Below are 16,200 nucleotides of genomic sequence, written 5' to 3' on the forward strand. Positions count from 1 at the left end.
CACATATCCCTGGGTGTCATCTCTCTGCCAGACACTTAGAGAAACTTTGTGTTACTTTATATTTTATTTGGGCAGCAAGGTGTTACTGTTCGCTTCATAAAAAGGTGCATAGTGTGTGGTAGTGAGACTTAATGATCGTTGTTCTGAAGTGTTCTTACCTTGCCATTGCAGGGCTGCTGGGAGAGCTCCGATGAGCACCAGAGGTGGGCTGCCAGCTTACAGGCTTTACAACGCAGCCCCTGCTTGGAGTTCCCTGGACAGCAAACAATTCACTTTAGACTGAAGGCTGCTGTCAATATTTCTGTTATCAGCAACAGGTTAAGGCCAAAATGGCTTGTTGCCACACTGCGTTATCTGTCCCAAGTGAGTGTATCTATTGTATAATATGATCTGATTATTACAAATGCTACATTTCTGCCAGTTTTTTATTAACAGTAATCACAAGCCACATTCTCTAGCTTTGGGTCAATTTTCATTTCAACATTTAAAAGACTTGTTTAAATCCCCAGAAAACCTTTACAACTGCATTTTGAATTTTTATTGCTCTGAGCAAATTATGTGTAGACATGTGGAACCCACACCGGAAATACTCAATGGACTGGCCTGCATGTCACAAGGTGCAGTACACTCACTCACTCATCGTCACACGTTTATCCTGTGTAGGGTTGGGGAGGTTGGATTTATTTATTTAATTCTCTCATGGGATTGGGCCAGGACAGAAGTATTTTTGTAGGAGTGGGAGGGGACAGGAGTGAAAATCCACTTCCATGTCACCGTCTAAATGGATATGCTCATATCAGGTCCTACATTTCCTATACAATGTCCTACACTTCATATATCAGGTCCTACAACAGATTCTGAATCGGGTGCAGTTTCCCTGGTGTCTGTTTGCTAAAGCATGTAAAACTGTTACAGAATAACAACCTGGACTAGAGATGAAATAAACTGTAAAACTCCCAGAAGAGTAAACAAGATTGGACCCCAGAGGTTGTTGTCAATTTTCATTGGGACAATTTTCTGCTCAAGAAATAAACCCACTGCAGAAGGCTCACAGTGACATTTGTGGATTTGTGGACTGAGTTATAACTCTTAATCCCCTGAAAACCACAAATAGAAGTTATTTCATTATTTTGGGTAAAGTGAAGTGCAGAATTCCAAGTGGAAAAACTTCAGCAACTAAAAAAAAATACATGTATGGCTAAATATACCACAAGTGGTAAGTGAGAAAATGTGTGTTTTTTGTGATTTGGGTGAAGTGACCCTTTTAAGCACCTTGATTCAGCCAGGTACAGTAGATTGACCATACTCTGATTAAGAAACCTAGCATTAAGCATACTGGCCAGTTAATTTTTGCATTGTGGGGGATTTTCACCTCTTGGAACGCATAGTGAACTTCACTGATCCTGGTTAAACTTCAGAGAGATCTGTCCAATATGGCTGCATATTCCCCATGAATGCAATGTTTAAAGCAAGTTAAAGTAACTGACACAACTGACTTACCTTGGATCATGTGTTTGCATCGCTGGCAGCTGGTAGGCCTACGGAAGACGTGCTCCTGGAAACAGTGAGTCTTGACCGGCTGGGCCTGAGACTTTAGCTGGTTTTTGGAGGCCACGGAGAGCGAAGGACTGACCGAAGGTGAGCGTGATGACAGTGAGGGGTTGGGACTGATAGACGGAGAATGGGAGGGAGAGCGCTCATAGACCAGGGAGGACTCAGAGAAAGGGGGAGGAGATTGCAGGGGTGGAGGTGTGGTGATGAGGGCGGATGTAGGGCGAGATTCGCCATTACTACGCTGGAAAAAGTTGTCTACACTCTTGCTGCGCATGACAGATTTGAAGGACAGGGAGCGTTTCAACCGCTGCAACTGAAAGAAAGAAAAACAGACAAAAAGAGGATGTGTAGGCGTCAAATTACAACCCGTTCCAAGAGAACTGTGTATTTATTTAACTAAACTAACTTAACTAAAAACAGCAAAACGCATTAGGCATGAAAGAAGTCTTTGGGACCCCAAAAACCTGTTCTATCAGCTACTCACTGAAAACTGGTTTTCAATATAAACAACATTTTATACAAAAGCTTCATCAGTTTTTGTTATTTTACTTGCAAGACTTCTATGTGTTTTTGCTCTCACTGGTTTGTGGGCTAGGCTCAGGCAGAGAAAACGGATGCTTTTGATACACCAATCGCTACATTTTGATTAAACCACACCCACACAGGGCTCATGGGGCAGATTAGCAAGGTCTTTGTGTTATACTTAATAATCAATAAATAAATATGTTGTTTTGTCGATAGATATACTAAGATAGATCCTGATTTGAAATTGTCAGGGGTTTTTAAGTCTTCAAGTGTTGACTGATTACAACTTGAGAACCTAAAGGACCCACGCTTTACTTTGATTGTGATATTATATGCAGCAATGGATGAAATTTGAAAGCAGGAACAATACAAATGGCTATTGAAATGACAAAAAAATTAGGGCCCAGCTCGAGGGGGTATGCAGTAAAGAGTTTGTCTGTTAAGCAGCAGTCTGTTAGCTCTGCCCTCTGACTGTCCTTGCCCTGCCAGGCTGACTTCTGATTCTCCATCTTCAGCTTTTGCCCTGCTTTTTTCAAATTTGCCATCCCTTGTGAATCCATGCAAGTCAATACCACTTAAAATTCACATTTGATTAGTTTTATTGAGCGGCCTGCACCTTTGCATTTTATGCAGTCAGTGATGCACAGCAAACACTGTGTTTATCTTTGACTCTGCCTGCCTCCATTTCCCACATGCTTTGCCATCCAGTGCTTTTGGCCACGATAAAGGGGAATTGATAATGACAAACAATTACTGGGATGATGGGATCCAATATATGGAAATAATAACTGCTGTGCACTCTTACATCAAGAGAATGGCCAGGAGAATAAGGGCAAGAATGTAATAGGTCCCTGAGACTGAAGAGTACCTCACTTTACACAGAGCTCATTAGCTGTCTATGTTCGCAACAAGGACATTGTTTTGATAACCAGAGTTCTTCTTCAGTTGTATAGACTTTTTTTTTATTCTGCATTTTGTTTTATTAAAATGTTTCTGCTTGTAGTGGTGTAGCAAAGGTAAGACATTTTACCTTTTCTACAAAGACCCAGAAGCTATTCTTATGCACTTTTATGTGTGAGATGGTAGCATCCTCGTCACGTCTACTGCACCTTTAAGCAGGGTGCTGCTTTAAAAGCCACCACATCGCCCATCTCACTCCTTCGCAGAAAATTTCGATCAATAGCATCGAGCAGGCTCCTCTTTTTCTTCTTTAAGCTACAGATTCACAGATGCCAATTAGTTTGAGTGATGAAAAGAGTCCTCTCTGTTGACTCATTAGAGAGTGCCTCTCATAAATGTTTTCTACAGGGAGCTGAGACCATGCTTTCCTTAATGGCCTTTTCTTGGCTCGACCGGTGGCCCATTCAGTAATGGATGTTCCCCTCAATTGGATTTTTAACTTGTCTGACTTTGTTAATCTTTGGTGTGGTAAGGCCCGGTCTTTGCTCCAGTTCCAGGTGGAAAGGAACAATTTCTTTTAGACACAAACTAGGCAACACGTGACTGATAATCAATAGCTTAATATATCTTCCTGAGCTTTTACAAAGATTAAAGAGACAAAGAAACAAACAGGACTCGCCTAAAGATAAGAATAAAAACTATTTTAATGCCAAAAGTTGTTTTACAGGGTTAAATAATCATGAAGATTATCCTTTCATTTTGTCATGAACCACTGCTTCAATATTTACTCTGGAATCTATATCGCCAACAGACATGCATTGATGAAAGCAATAAATAATTTTTGAACGAATAAAATGTGAGTGGGTGGTTTTATGATATACAGTTCATCAGCGGATCTTTTATTCAGCAGTTTCTGTATCTAAACTATCCCATTTATCCTATCCTACAAAGTTTAAAGGGGACCCATTATGCATTTCCGTATTATCTGGCATATCTATAATGTTACAATGTCAGATGTTCATATTAAATGTGGCCAAGGCTTCAAATAATGAGGTAAAAGCATTTAATAGAATTCCCTTAGATTTCCTCCTGTTCTAAATGCTTTTTTCTACTAACCATATATGAAAAACCATTTATGGCCATTTGCTCCAGTCACAGAATGCTGGCCATGCCCACAAAGAAACTTGCAGCGCAGATCCCCTTTAAGCTTAAGCACTGTCAAATAAATGGCTCACAGAATCTGTTTTCTCAAAATTCAATGTAGTTTCTGCAGCTTGGCAACTGCTCTGGGCACTTTCACAGTTCAGCATTAGGTCACACTGAAGTACACTGGCCGGAAGTATGCAGACAACCCTGTCCATTTGTGTAAGTTTTGTCAGGGGCCGTTTTTAAGGTTTTGGTTATCCCTGTTACTTCCAATTAAGGAAAATATTCACGCTAGGGCTGCTTAATTTTTCCTCAATTATTTTGGTCATAATTGAAATCACAATTATTAACTTGATTACTGATTGACTTAGTAAACATCAAGCATTTATTGAACCTTTAAAAATGTTTCAGTTATTTTGATTATGCGTTATCTCAATTCATTTTTTTCATGTGACGTCAGGTTACAAGGGCAAAAAAGACATTTTCCACTGCTCGCCAACTAGGGAGCAAGTAACACACTGTTTGTTACTTTTGTGTTTCCAAAATGCCGCTAGCTGTTGTGCTCTCAGATGCACTAATCGACATGGAGACAAGCCTGAGCTATGTTTCTACAGAATTCTGTCCGATTAAGAAAACCTTGGCAGCAGTGTAAGGTGAGGGATTCTCAAGGTAAACCTATACATGACCGCAGTCAAGCTCTGGCAGGTACCTGGTGATTTTTAATGGCAGAAATACGCCAGATTGCTTGCAGTTTGTGTCCATCTCTTGATATCCATATCTCACCATGTCTTTTTCTTGAGTTGAGAGGTGATCTAAATAATTGTGGGAAGGGAAACTGCTTTTGCTACGTCTCTACAGGAAGTCTGGTGTGAGCCACGGTCCTGGTCTGTTGTTCTGCCCTCCCGGTCACCGCGCATATCACAAAAACTATGAATTAGCCCCATGAAATAAGAAATAGTAATTGAATTTTATTCACTTTAAACTGCATCTTAGAGAGGATGACAGCGTGCGCGCAGAGCAGGAGACAGGTGAACTACTTGAGTTGACAACAACTCGTTACGTTGCATAATGCTGAAATTCAACTGTGCTGTTCCATCAGGAGATGCAGTTACTTAAACTAAAGGTGAGAAAAGTATAAATCCAGTAAGGGGACACAGTGAATATTTTACAAGCACATACCAGGTAAAGCAAGACTTAACACTCCAGGTTTAGTATAAGCACAACAAATATATAAATTGTAAAGTTATGAGTAGAGGGAAAGTACGCAAACGTTACGTCTTCTAATGTGCTCTAATACTGAGCACTGTAGTTTGCAAGTACTGCATAACAGTCACATATTCAACCAGTTCCATAAGGGCTCCGGTGGGCTCATTCTGATTGGCTAAACAAGTATGTGCAAGTTTCAGTGTGGTGAAGCCTACAGAGCCTACAATGCCTGTTAAGAGGGATCTGATCATTAAAACCTGTGGTATTTAACATATTTAGGCAAGTTTGTTAAGAGACAGTCTAACTGGGAGCTGCAGGGCATCACGCTGCACACGCACCACTGTACGCTGCTGATTATCTCCTATTATTCTTATTATATATATGTGTGTTTGTTAAAATGGTTTTGAGTGCGTTCATAAGCATGAACAAAATGAACCAGCTTCACTCTGCTGTCATATATCCCTTAATATGCTCCCCTGAAATAAGAACAGTTAGCAGTTTGCTAATGAATGCAAATCTCTATGGCACTCTTGTGTCTCTAAGATTTTGAATAGTCTATTTATGGATCACAGAACTGGGGACCCATCATACTTTGAACTACTGACAGCAATTAGCTCATCACAGTGCGGGTAGTGTAGCGTACTAGAACAGACAGTGGTTTGAGGAAGGAGATGAAGCAAAGAATAAGAAACAGGGATAAGAGCATAGTGAGAGAAGAGACTGACTGAACACACCACCACCACCAACCCCCCTGTCTTTGAAAGCCAAACAATGCAACAGGGCTATTCTGTTCACCCCTCTGACAGACCAGTGGAGAGAGGGAGAGAGCAGATGTCTCAGCCTTGTTCTTCAGCAGTTTAGAAATTAGTACAGAGTGCAGAGATGTTTGGTGAAGGCTTCTATAAATAGTCTGTTGTGAGGAATGCCTGGATAAATTAATGATTAAGAAGGGGGGGGGGGGGGGGGCGGTAGTATTCACACAAGATGCCTGTGAAGCCGAAAAGTCATCATGCTGCCACTACAATGCAGGTGTAGGTTGTTGTTTTTTTCTCCTTTAAACACACAACACATTATCCAGAGTAAAGGAACTGTTAATCATAAACAAAACCATTTCTTAGCCAATAGTTCTACATATTGACATATCTTAACATCTAATACTTCCATAATAATGTTTTGTTTGTATGTCTTGAAACACAAGGGATGACTGTATTCGTGCCATGCTGAAAAGCAATCTTCAGGAAAGAGGATTCAACTTTGTAAAACTAAACACGTTTCCCTCACTATGCGTGTAGCTGCACAACTACACAGCAAGCCAAAAACTCTTTTTCAATAAAAGGTTGAAGACAGCGGATTGCCTTCCAAGTTTATACAGTTTAATAACAGCTATACCAAAAAGGTAGTGTAAAAAAAATTATAGCACTGTAAAAAGGAAACAGGACTCACAAAAGGTAGTTAGTTACACTGTCCCTCATGCCAAGAAGAAACAAAGTACCACCAGAGAAACATCAACCCAAGTTCCCAAGAGTAAAAGTAAAGAGTAAAATGCACAACAATAGTTAATTTACTTAGAAACTTGTTGTATTAGCAACACGTTAGCATTTACTCAAGTACTGAATATAAGTACAAATTTGATGTACTTGAGTATTTTTGTACAGGTACAGCTGAAACGATTAGTCTATTGACAGAAGTAATTGGCAACAGGGATGTCACAATACCAAAAATGTAGTAGTCGATACTGATACTAGTAAAATTTCATGATTCGATACCAATTCTATACCACAGTAAGAAACAAAAATCAAAACTATAAATCCCATATACCTCAACATACACTCTTTTAATAAAAAACATAATTAAATATTTGAACATTACAAAAAACAACTTGCAGCTGTTAAAATTGTGAGGATGTCCAGGACAGATGAGGTGATTTGATGTCAATATATACACATAAATGAGCAAGCTATTGAAATTAGAACCTTGCACTGTGCATATCTAATTATTACTCAATTTTCGTTACTTTTCTTTACAATCTCACCGGTGTGAAATGTTTAAGGGTGGTCACTTTTGAAATTGGCAGTGGTTTGAGATTTTTATACGAAAAACAAAAAAGCTATGGATGACTGAAATGGATTGTATTGGACTTTTAAGACAGTCCCTAACTCCGCTATAGTATACAGTAATATACAGACTCAATTTGTAGCGCTGCAAACTGCATCATTAGCTTTGGTGATTTCCACGTGATCAAAACTGTGAAACGTCTGCCTTAATTAGCTCTCCAACATATCACAAGACTGGGAGAAATCGAGTCTTTGACATGGAACTACTGAATTTCCGCGAAATACAGTCACCACGTTTCCACACACAACTCTTTTATCTTTTCGACAAGTCGAGGCGGAGTTGTCGCTGAAGCTGCACTTGTCGCTATCTTCCACGTGCTGGATCTATGGTACCTGGCAAAACGAGTACAGACATTTTTCAAAATTTTGTTATCGACTTGGTACTAAAGTATCGGTTCTCTTGATATCCCTAATTGGCAACCATTTTGATCGTCAGTCCTATACAGTAGAACAACAGCTCAAAATGAGCTCCATTTCAACCAACTACAACAATAAAATCCCGCTTTTACATTAATGCAGGACTAATAATATTCAAATTAAAGAACAGTCACAGGGGACACGGGAGCACTTCCACTTTCAATACATTTAAGTACATTTCCCAAATTATACTTTTACATAAGTAACATTTTCAGTGCAGTCATTTTATTTGTAACAGTATTTTTATAGGGTGGTATTAGTACTTTTACTTAAGTATACGATCTGAACACTTCATCCACCACTGCACTTTTCTTTATAGAAATAATAAAAGAATAACAATCCCATCACTACATGTCTGCAAGTAGTTTCAGCTGCCGTACTGTTGGCACATCTCGTCTGGTGGTCTGGTCTTGTCAAGGAATCAGTCCTGGGTGAGCTGGGTGCATAAAAATGATTACATCTGGTTTATTAGCCTAGTTTGGATAAGAAATGCTTGTTTTATTCTTGGCACCAGTAGCATCCTTGAACAGTGCCCAGACTGCCTTTGTGTCCTTTGGGCACAGCCATTACACAGCAGTATACTGGACTATGTGTTGAAATGTAAACTCGTAACGGTCTATTGATTGATGAAACATGAATAGATCAATTACATTGTCAGATCTGAAATTCATGACGCTAATTCCTATTAATATATTAATTAATCTAATATGTGCAGGGATTGGTACATGTTTATCCCATATTTCTAAATGTTTGTTGTATTACTACCTCACTGAAAAGTTTAGATGACAGTATGTAAACTAATGCTGCTGCAGCGCTGTTCATAGGGCTTGGAACAAATTGATACTTCCTAGGACAGTGCAAATCTGTTATTACATTACTTCTATCCATCTCTACGTATTAAAGGGATTTTAAGGATTTCAAGTAGCATCCCAATGGATTCTGATGAATTCACACCATCCAAAAAGCAACAAAAATCATATTCAGGTGTAATGACATTACATTTGTATAATATTTCATCTGATCTTTTATAGACATATGGCTCCCTTGATTTCAATTGTATTACTTAGCAAATTACATGTCATGTCAAAACTTTACAACTCAAGAAAATATAGAGTGAGGTAATTACAAACTCAGAGGTTGGAAGACAAAGCTAAAATAAGGCTTTTATTTTAAGAATTTTTCTAGATGGGAAAGGGAACCTGAAGTGAACCAGAGGTGTCTCTGGTGACCTTTTATACTATATGCTAATATCTTGGTGTGAATCAAGGTAAATTATTCTCCTATCCCCCCTCTCATGTCAAATTTACAGCTCTGTGTGTGGCTCCCAAATATCTGTCTGTTGTTTGAAGGATTGTTTCTCAGTTTCATCCATGAGCGTCTTGCTGGCAAATACTTCACCAGCTCAAAAGCTGTCTGCCTGAGTGTGCAGCAAATCCAGTCATTTAAAAGGCTTAAAGGCACAAGGAACTTTTGCATTTAGCATTAGGTGACTGCCACAGCAGTTCTTTGATTTCCACTCAGTGGTGAAAGATTAACACTCATTGGGGTGCTCTTATATTTATTATCTTAGATTTAACACACACACACTGAGATTCAATTGTAATCTTTTTGATTAAATACTTGGGAATTCCAAAGGTTTTGTTACACAGTCCCACACCAAGTCTTTGTGAGTCAATTCAAATAAAGTAGTACAGAGAAACAATAAGCTGTGCAGGACAAGATCATAACAGTAATATTCAAAGCAAAACCTTCTTTATTGACTGGATAAATGAGGGACACATGTAAAAAGGAGAAATTCATCTATGCAGAGGACAAATTATTCAGTTAATAAACCAAAGTCAAACTTGGAGAGAAAGTCAAGTAAAAGTGTTTTCAACTTGATTAAATGAGTTACATCATTGTTCTCTTTATGAACGATCATCTGTTAAGTATTTAATCAGTCTTGCAGTCAAAGGTGTACTTTTTTAGGGTATTTTTCAAGGTGAGTCTGCCATTCAGAGCTGAAGATCAAAACAATCCATTATAAAACTTGTATTTTTCCCCCACTCCATTACATCAACAGCTTTGCCTTTTTAGAGAAAAAGTAACATCAGAAGTCTCTAAAACAGCAGCCTAAGGTCAGTACAAAAGAAAGGACTAAATAACGTCCACACTTATTCCCAACTGACTCCGCTCTTACCCTGACACTGCACATGGGACTCTGCTAGATCAGCAGCATTTTAGAACTCAATCAAGGACAATAATTCAGTGACTTCATCATTAATTAAAACAGTGCTGGGTCAACATTGTATACTAGCAAGAGCAACAATGACACAGTAAAGTACGAAGAGTCGGTTTATCAGTTTGCATTGATTCATGGATGTAACAGCACCGATGTCATATTCTTTGTGTATACTCTTTGTCTATATTTCTGTCTTTATGAATATCCATATCTGTCTTTCTCCAACCCTTCATCTGTTTTCTGTGCAGACTATCACTTGTTTCAAAGGTCACCAGTACAAGTCAATCATTCTGGCAGGAGAAACACAAACATATCATGGTCTGTCAGAAATTAGGCGAGTGACTGATGTATTCTTCTGCTAACAGTCATAGATCTGAACATACGCTACATTTTCAGAAATGTCATCTACACAGTGTAACCATATGAATGCTACAGCCACATGCTGGTGCACATCAGAAAAGCTCTGCAGCTGAATTTACTCATTAAAGATGTTCAGTTACCTACTTAAACAAGGATTCATTAGTTAACCAAGAGAAAATTAAATGTCACCACTGTCAAAACTACCAATTTGAATAAAACTGTATCATCTTCCAATTTACAACTACACATTTATATGGTAATTTGTTTCATGAACTGTAAAAGTGAAGAATTCGCCTGTTTTCATGTTTCATGTACAACAAGTCATTCTAAGAATAAAAAACTCAAGATAGAGAGGTGTGAAATGGAGAAGTCTTGATCAACAAAGAATGTCTACTGTAATTTGGTTTAACTGACTGAACTGGCCACCATAGTCTTGCATAATGTTCAGAAGTTAAAAGAAACATGTCTATTCAAGGTCACTCGCCTCTTACTTTTGAGTCTTGCTTCTTAATTTGGCATTCTCTTATCTTTCATCTCATATTTCCTGCTTTTCTCCTCATACTTGAACTTCACTTTTCTTTTTCGCTCTATTTGTCTCATTCCTAGCAGGACATGTCTTATCCTTTCAAGCACTCAGGCAAACATCACTGGCCGGCCATTCAGAGATATGGAGAAAGACAACGTAGGAAAGGAAGGAGGAATGGGAGAAGAGAGGGACAAAGAGAAAGATGAGGAGAGCTAAAGTGAAGGTGGAAAAAGACATGGTTTTTGGTTTCACGTAAATGTAAAATAGAAAAGAGAAAGGAAACACATACTCTAAGAAGAAGAAGAGAGCAGGAAATAAATTGCATGAGGAGGAGAAAAAAGGGGATGACAAGGAAGTTAGTGAGAAGAACAGCAGAAGGAGAGCTATGAGAAAGTGAGTGTGAAGGGCAAAGTCGGAGAGAAACCGCTGCCATTATTTCACCTCATAAAAACGTCATTGTGTTGGCTGAGAACGTGATGGGCTGTGTGAAGACCCTGCGGACTTGGGGAAAACAGCACCACCTTGCATTATCAGCATTTACGCCCACTGTCTTTTGTGAATATTAAACTTTATGTAGCTGCTGGTTCAGAGCATAGCTCTCGTTTCCTCTACTAATAAACATCAAGTTTCAAGGAATAGTTCGACATTCTGGGAAATTTGCTTATTCGCTTTCTTAAAAAGGGTAGATGAGAATATCAATACCACTATCTTGTAAGTTAAAAATCCACCTCCTATGACCTCTAAAAAGGACAATAATTAAGACATTTTATACAATTTGTTTAATCCATACAAACAGAGATGGCTAAAAATGAGTATTCCCCATTTAATGGGGATTATGCGCCAGATTATTTCTTGGCCCAGATTGGTAACTTTCCTGGAGTCTCTGCTGGTTACCTGGCAAATAGTCTGGCACACAAAACAACACCTCCAACACTTGCATTAGGAGGAACCCAGGGCCAACCGCAGCAGCATATGGTCTCACAAGTGGTCTGAGGATCTCATCTCGGTACCTAATGGCTGTCAGGTTACCTCTGGCGAGCACATGGAGGGCTGTGCGGCCCCCCAAAGAAATGCCACCCCACACCATTACTGACCCACCGCCAACCGGTCATGCTGGAGGATGTTGTAGGCAGCAGAACGTTCTCCACGGCGTCTCCAGACTCTGTCACGTCTGTCACATGTGCTCAGTGTGAACCTGCTTTCATCTGTGAAGAGCACAGGGCGCCAGTGGCGAATTTGTCAATCTTGGTGTTCTCTGGCAAATGCCAAACGTCCTGCACAGTGTTGGGCTGTAAGCACAACCCCCACCTGACGTCGGGCCCTCATACCACCCTCATGGAGTCTGTTTCTGACCGTTTGAGCAGACACATGCACATTTGTGGCCTGCTGGAGGTCATTTTGCAGGGCTCTGGCAGTGCTCCTCCTGCTCCTCCTTGCACAAAGGCGGAGGTAGCAGATCCTGCTGCTGGGTTGTTGCCCTCCTACGGCCTCCTCCACATCTCCTGATGTACTGGCCTGTCTCTTGGTAGCGCCTCCATGCTCTAGTCACTACGCTGACAGACGCAGCAAACCTTCTTGCCACAGCTCGCATTGATGTGCCATCCTGGATGAGCTGCACTACCTGAGCCACTTGTGTGGTTTGTAGACTCCGTGTCATGCTACCGCTAGAGTGAAAGCACCGCCAGCATTCAAAAGTGACCAAAAAAGCCAGGAAGCATAGGAACTGAGAAGTGGTCTGTGGTCACCACCTGCAGAACCACTCCTTTATTGGGGGTGTCTTGCTAATTGCCTATAATTTCCACCTGTTGTCTATTCCATTTGCACAACAGCATGTGATTGTCAATCAGTGTTGCTTCCTAAGTGGACAGTTTGATTTCACAAGAGTGTGATTGACTTGGAGTTAATATTGTGGTGTTTAAGTGTTCCTTTTATTTTTTTGAGCAGTGTAATTAGTGAGCTTTAGAGGTCTAAGTAGGTGGATTTTGTGACTTTTGGACAGAGGCAGGCTAGTTATTTCCCCCCCGATTTACAGTCTTTATGCTAAGATAAACAGCTGCTGGCTGTACCTTCATATTAAGTGCACAGACATCAGAGCGATATCAATCTTCTCATCAAACTCTTGGCAAGAAAGCGAATGCACGTGTTTCCCAAAATGTCAAGCTATTCCTTTAATCATCGCTTTGTCTTTCCAAACTCCTAACTTTTCTCGTCATCGACTACCGTACCTCACTCATTGAAAGCCATTTGAATGGCATGTGCTCCAAGTGATTAGAGAGGAATAATATTTTTAGAGCAATCACCTTGCCCGTAGGTGGAGGAGGTGGACTAACTATTCATTCTCTGTCACAGCACTCTAGAAAGCTGGTAGGCCCACTTAGCACTGTAATAAATACTCTGAGAGCCGAGGGATGGTGGAGATAGAGGGAATGAGAGTGGTAGATGACAGAGGGAGAGCCGATGAAGAGATGCAGAGAGAGACAGTAAGAGGAACTGAGAAAGAGTAAGAAACAGAGGCAGAAGAGGAAAAGCAAAAGGTGGAAATTGTTCTGAAATAAATAGAGCAATGCGCAGAAGTGAAAAGATTGAGAGCAACAGAAAGACAGCTCTAGAGATACCCTCGAGCTGCTAACTCTAAAAGAGACCCCAGTCGTAACACACATTTAATCTTTCCCTTCGCTTTCCTCTTCATTCTTCTTCTGTGGGGATGCGGAGCGGTCGCGGCTGCCAGCAGGGGTTTGGCAGACACAGAGCTCCACGGCTGATGCAGCTCGGAGGATTGCTTCCTCCCAGTTCTGTTTTGTCTTCACGGCCATTTGTGTGAATTATGACCCAGCCCCTAGCAAGACATTACAAACATGTGCTAGCTGATAGGCTCATAAATTCACGCAGCATCTCAACGGCCACCATGCACTGTGTTGTCTGTAGTCAAATAGAAACAACAAGAGGCCCGTCCTGCCAGGATTGTTCCAGGTCCCTGTGGCTATGACCAACAGAAGTGTTGTTTAATGAGGTTTATTCTGATTGCTGCTGCAATGAAGGCCATTCTTGTAGCTCATTTGAAAATGTTGAAAACATTAAATGAGACGCAGGTGATTTAGGTCTTTGTGTCTCTAAACAGTCTGTTTGTAGTTCAGCACTATATGTCAAGAAAGACCAACAACAAGTTTGTTTGATTATTCATAAACATACACACACACACACCTAATGAAGAGATGCAGAGTAAACATCTAAAAACAATTAAACTTTCAATAAATGTTTTTAAAAGTGCGTGAATGAATCCAAAATTGTAACCCTAACCCTGGATCTTCAGTGCGCATGTGTAGGCATAGCGTGTGTGTGTCGGAAGAGGAACACTTGCTGAAAAGACGGAGCTGAGTTGTCCGCACCTCGCGGGACTTTCGGATAATTTATCACCGTTGATGAACCACACAAAGAATATTTTATTATTTTTAAATAGCTGGCTTCTTGAAATAGACTCGCGACATGCATGTAGTTCTCAGCAGCCCCGCAATCGCCGTGCACAAAAACACACAAAAAAAAAACACATGATTCGACTATAGGCAGGGGACAGCCCTAATATATATAAAATACTATAAGAACTGGCCTGAGGTTCATATACACCTCTGGATTACCAACAAAGCAGTCAAGTACCCTGGGGCCCAAGAATGCCAGGTGCCTCAATTGCTTCAGGAAAACCATGTTATGAAAAAGTTACAAGCCTTAAAAAAATAAAAATAAAAAAATAATCAGACAACAGAAAGAATAATACTAACAACAGGTAACAATAATGAAACAAGACCAAACTGCTAAGAACAGACACAAATAGCAATGGAGTATAAAGAATTTACAATAGTCCTGAATTCTGCTAAAGACTACAGATCCATTCAGTTCAATTCCTTTTGCAAACCATCTCTGTGCAAGCATTGGAGACAGTAGATAGAGGTCTTGTCAACTGAGGGAAAAAAACAGCAAGACGACTATATAAAAACTGCAACAATTAGTTGATCGAAGGAAAATTAACTGTCAACTATTTTGATCGATTAAATGTTGCAGTGGTTTATTTAAGCAAACTGTCAAACATTTGCTGTTCATCTTCTTAAATGTAAAGATTTGCTGCTATTCTTTGTCATTTATGATAGTAAATGCCCGGTTAAAATACTAGCAGAGCAAGCATAGAAAAAGTGTCTATTGCACAGAGATGGGGAGGAATGTGAAACTAATAGGGGACCAGCAGCTAATTTGTGACCCAGGGGCCCCATGACAGATTAATCCCCCAATGCCTCAACCACGTTTGCCATCCTGTGTCTTCAGATTGTCCCATTAGGTTTTCCAAGAGAAAGGATGCAAGGCCCCCAAAAGGTACAGGTTCATAAGTATCTCCTTGGACGCTGTACCTCCCACATTTACTGCAACACTGTTTTCTTGAGTTTGCTATGTCTGTGGATTCACTACACATGCCACAGAAAGCACACACGCGCACCTTAGTGTAATCTATGCCCTCTAACTTTGAGGTCAGGGTAGTTACAAGAATTAAAGCGGCTTATAGTCCTTATGCAACACCTGCACCAGCATTCAAATTAGCTTAGTTAGACATTTCCATGAAAAACACTGAAATTACAGACAGAGCAGACGGTTAAATGAGTCCAAAGCATTTACAAAGATAACAATTTAGTTTAAACCATTTGCATAGCCAGTTATCTGTTCGAATTCAAAACATTCCCCATGTTTACACAGGTGTCTAAATTACCTTTGATTCAGGCTGGCTGGGCACGGTAGCATGTGTTCGGTGAAGGTCTCGGTTTTGTGGTTCGTTCTCCTTCTCGCTGATTTCCGTCATCTCGGCTCAGAAAATGCTCTTCCAACAGCAAACCTGACACAAATTGATAAGTCCACGGTGGCAAAGGAAATGGGGGAGCTATGCCCACAGAGGTTTAAACATTGCTACAGTTTCTCATCCGAAGAGGTAGAGCTAGTTTTAACTGTCAAGTCATCTTTCATGGGGACCATCCATCTGGGAATTTGCTTTAAGTATAATACGGTATTCCGTCGAAAAGGTGCTTCTTGTTTTCTGGTTTAAACTGGTGCCGAAAAGACCGATAATGATATATTCGGCGGAAGCAAATATGCAGTAGCCGCCGCCAGTAGGTTTATCCACTTTTCTCCGCTGCCTGGCTCCTCTCTCATCCACCGGCCAGTTTTCCTCCCCTCGCGCGCACACACGCGCTCTTACA

General features: G+C 40.3%; 1 protein-coding gene across 1 annotated transcript in view; it reads right to left on the reverse strand.

The window, feature by feature from the left end:
• LOC119915577 (SH3 and cysteine-rich domain-containing protein 2-like) overlaps positions 1–16,200 on the reverse strand; it is a 29,247-nt gene extending 13,047 nt beyond the window's left edge. Inside the window, exons 1-3 of the mRNA XM_038735157.1 lie at positions 15,717–16,200; positions 1,501–1,867; positions 159–253 (exon numbers count right to left, since the gene is read on the reverse strand). Of these exons, the coding sequence (XP_038591085.1) occupies positions 159–253; positions 1,501–1,867; positions 15,717–15,806 (552 nt within the window). The 5' untranslated portion in view covers positions 15,807–16,200. The remainder of the gene's footprint in view (positions 1–158; positions 254–1,500; positions 1,868–15,716) is intronic.

The sequence above is a fragment of the Micropterus salmoides genome, unplaced genomic scaffold, assembly GCF_014851395.1.
Source record: "Micropterus salmoides isolate LMB-PRFRI ecotype aquatic unplaced genomic scaffold, ASM1485139v1 Ms_hic_scaffold_21, whole genome shotgun sequence".
Taxonomy (NCBI): Eukaryota; Metazoa; Chordata; class Actinopteri; order Centrarchiformes; family Centrarchidae; genus Micropterus; species Micropterus salmoides.